This window comes from Carlito syrichta, unplaced genomic scaffold, assembly GCF_000164805.1.
Source record: "Carlito syrichta isolate Samal-C Ts95f unplaced genomic scaffold, Tarsius_syrichta-2.0.1 Scaffold306997, whole genome shotgun sequence".
In the NCBI taxonomy this organism is placed as follows: domain Eukaryota; kingdom Metazoa; phylum Chordata; class Mammalia; order Primates; family Tarsiidae; genus Carlito; species Carlito syrichta.
In genome coordinates this window covers 105,159-108,349 of record NW_007251093.1, presented here as the reverse complement: position 1 = coordinate 108,349, position 3,191 = coordinate 105,159, and the positions used below count along the sequence as shown (strand labels likewise).

At 40.0% G+C, this 3,191-nt stretch overlaps 1 protein-coding gene across 2 annotated transcripts in view; it reads left to right on the top strand.

Moving 5' to 3' along the window:
- The window catches only part of LMLN (leishmanolysin like peptidase), a 96,855-nt gene that overhangs the window by 77,959 nt on the left and 15,705 nt on the right, over positions 1 to 3,191 (top strand). For both annotated transcript variants that reach the window (XM_008063683.1, XM_008063681.2), the window contains one exon: positions 2,092 to 2,251. In XM_008063683.1, coding sequence (XP_008061874.1) covers positions 2,092 to 2,251 — 160 coding nt within the window. The remainder of the gene's footprint in view (positions 1 to 2,091; positions 2,252 to 3,191) is intronic.

Here is a 3,191-nt window from a genome sequence, read left to right as displayed (position 1 = left end):
ACTCAAAAAAAAAAAAAAAAAGTCTTCATTTTGAATGAGAAGAGTAAGTTCTGGTAAGTTTTTCAATTTATAAGGCCCCGTTTTCCCCTAAGTTAGAAAACACGAATTCCTCCATTTTTTTTTTTTTTTAGTTGGAGTCTCACTCCTTCACCCAGGCTGGAGTGCAGTGGCATACACGCTCACGGCCACCCCAGCGTCAACCTTCGGGGCTCCAGTGATCCTTCCTCCTCAGCCTTCTGAATAGCCAGAACTACAGATGCGCACTACCCACGCCCGGCTGTTTTTGTTTGTTTGTTTGTTTTTATTGCAGAGATGAGGTCTTGCCAGATTGCCAGGACTGGTCTCAAACCCATGAGCTCAGGCAATCCACACGCCTCAGCCTTCCAAATTGCTGGGATTACAGGTTGAGCCACCAAGCCTGGCCCCCTCCATTTCTTTATAATAATGTGCTAATTGATAGCAGTTAGTTAGTGTCTAGCAATAATGTCTTGCCTTGTAATATGGCAAGAGGTAATTGGAATATTGCATCTGTTTTTAACTGTTTATATTTTCTTTTTTCTTTTTTTTTTTGAGTTGGAGTCTCACTCTGTCACCTAGGCTGGAGTGCAGTGGCACACTCATGACCACCGCAGTTTCTACCTTCTGGGCTCAGGCGATCCTTCCACTTCACCCTCCCAAGTAGCTGGAACCACAGGCATGCACCACCATGCCTTGCTAATTTTTTGATTTATTGTTGGGATGAGTCTCACCGACTTCTCCAGGCTGGTCTCAAACTCGTGGGCTCAGACAGTCCTTTCACCTTGGCCTCCCAAAGTGCTGGGATTAGAGGCGTAAGCCACCACACCTGGTGTATACTTTCTTTTCTTTTTCTTTTTGAGTTCGAGTTTCACTCTGTCACTCAGGCTGAAGTGCAGTGGCATGCTCACGGCTACTCCAGTGTTGCCCTGCTGGGCTCCTGCAATCCTTCTGCCTCAACCTTCCAAGTAGCTGGAACTACAGGCATGTGCCACCACACCTAGCTAATTTTTGATTATTTTAGAGACAAGATCTCGCTAAGTTGCCCAGGCTAGTCTGGAACCTGTGGGCTCAGGCAATCCTCTCGCCTCCATATCCCAAAGTGCTGGGATTACGGATGTGAGACACCATGCCCGGCTTAGAAAACAAAAGTTATTTATAGAAAATAACTTAAGTAATCCAATTAATTAGAAGACTTGAAAGTTCTGTTTTAGAAAATATTTGATTCATGGGATCTGAAAGAGGAAGAAAATGTTCCCACACGTCTCCTCTGAATCTCTGATCTGACCTTTAAGTTTCTTATTGCCATAGCTATTTCTACAAAGCCTCAGCTTTACCTGTCCCTTACAAAGGAGCCTGTAGTCAGAAATGATGTTTTAGAAGTGAATTTTAAATGGTAACTGCTAAATGTTGAGCTTCCTACATATATTTATGCTCCCAATGAATGCTTTAGACACCATAAGGTAGCAACTGTATTTTTAGACAAAGTAATATAACTCAGTTACTTGGTGGAAAATGTTAAAAACTTAAAATTTATCTGGTGCCTGTCCCTTTGGTGTTCAGAGTGAGATATACATACACACACACACACACACACACACACACACACACACATGATCATAAATATATATGATCTCATTTATTTTCTTAGATTTTTATTTTTTCAAGTTTATCCAAATAATCTACATTAAGTCACCTAAAAGCACTTGAAAAGTGTATTATATTTAAAATGTCCTAATTCTGTGCATCAGTTGTGTGTTTTATCAAATCTTAAAACTCTTCCTTTTGCTCAGTGTAATTAAATCTACTTCCTTTTAAAACATTAGTCAAATTTGTCATTCTAATAAATAACTTAGACTAATTTAATTATCTGTCTTGTTTCTAAAACTATTACAAGCTCAAAGTATCTCTCGGGATATATTATTATCGTCTTTGTTTTATGCTGTTTATGAAGAAAATTGCATGAACATCTTGTGTTATATAGCATTAGAGGGTTGCTATAAACTGCTTGTGCACCTTGTTTTGTTCATGCAGAACGTGTCTTACTCTTTTGTCTTCCCAACAATTTTTTTGTAGTACTTTGATGAACTCAGTGGAATACCTGCAGAAGATTTGCCTTATTATGGTGGTTCAGTAGAAATTGCTGACTATTGCCCCTTCAGTCAGGAATTCAGTTGGCATTTGAGTGGTGAATATCAGCGCAGCTCAGATTGTAGAATATCAGAAAATCAACCAGGTTAGTAGTCCAGTGAAATGAAGTGTTGTATTCCTCTACAGTTCTATGTTAGCAATATGCAATAGTGGTTAAGCACACAGAGCCTGGGGCCAGACTGCGTTTGTGTTAGACTTCCACTGCCATTCTGTGTGAGAAGTTACTTAACTATTCGCTGCCTGTTTCTTCATCTGTATGCGGGGGATAATGATACTTATCTTACTCAGAGTTGCTGAGCACATTAAATGAGTTAATATAGTAAGTGCTTAGAACTGTGCCTGACACATAGAAAGGATTGTTAGCTATTAGAGACATAGGCATGTGTGCGCACACACTACATTTTAGTAGTACCGTACATCTGCATCACACTTTTCATTTGCAAAGCACTTTCAGTCTTACCATTTTATTTTTCTAAAAACCTTCTAAAAACTTTATTGCTTCACAGATGAGCAAACAGACACTAAGTGATACAGTTAATTGGTGTCAGTACAAGATCCTCCAATGCAGGGCCCTTTTAAAAAAAATTACTTATTTTTAATTTTAAATTATTTAGTCAGGGCCTCACTCTGTCACCAGGCTGGAGTGCAGTGGTGTGGTCATAGCTTACCTTGACCTCCTGGACTCAGGTGATCCTCCATCTCAGTCTCCCAAGTAACTGAGACTATAGATGCAGTTACTTGGGACTAAAGAAAAACTACTTATTGCTGTTCATTAACATATCAGATGTGAGAATATGCACACCACCATGCCCAGCTAATTTTATTTATTTATTTATTTATTTATTTATAGAGATGAGATCTCTACAAAAATGATGTTGTCCAGGCTGGTCTGGAACACCTGAGCTCAAGCGATCCTCCCACCTCAGCCTCCCAAAGTGCTGGGATTATAGGCGTGAGCCACCGCATCTAACCAAGGAAGGCTCTTTATTAAAACACCTTAGATGGCCGGGCTCAGTGGCTCAGCC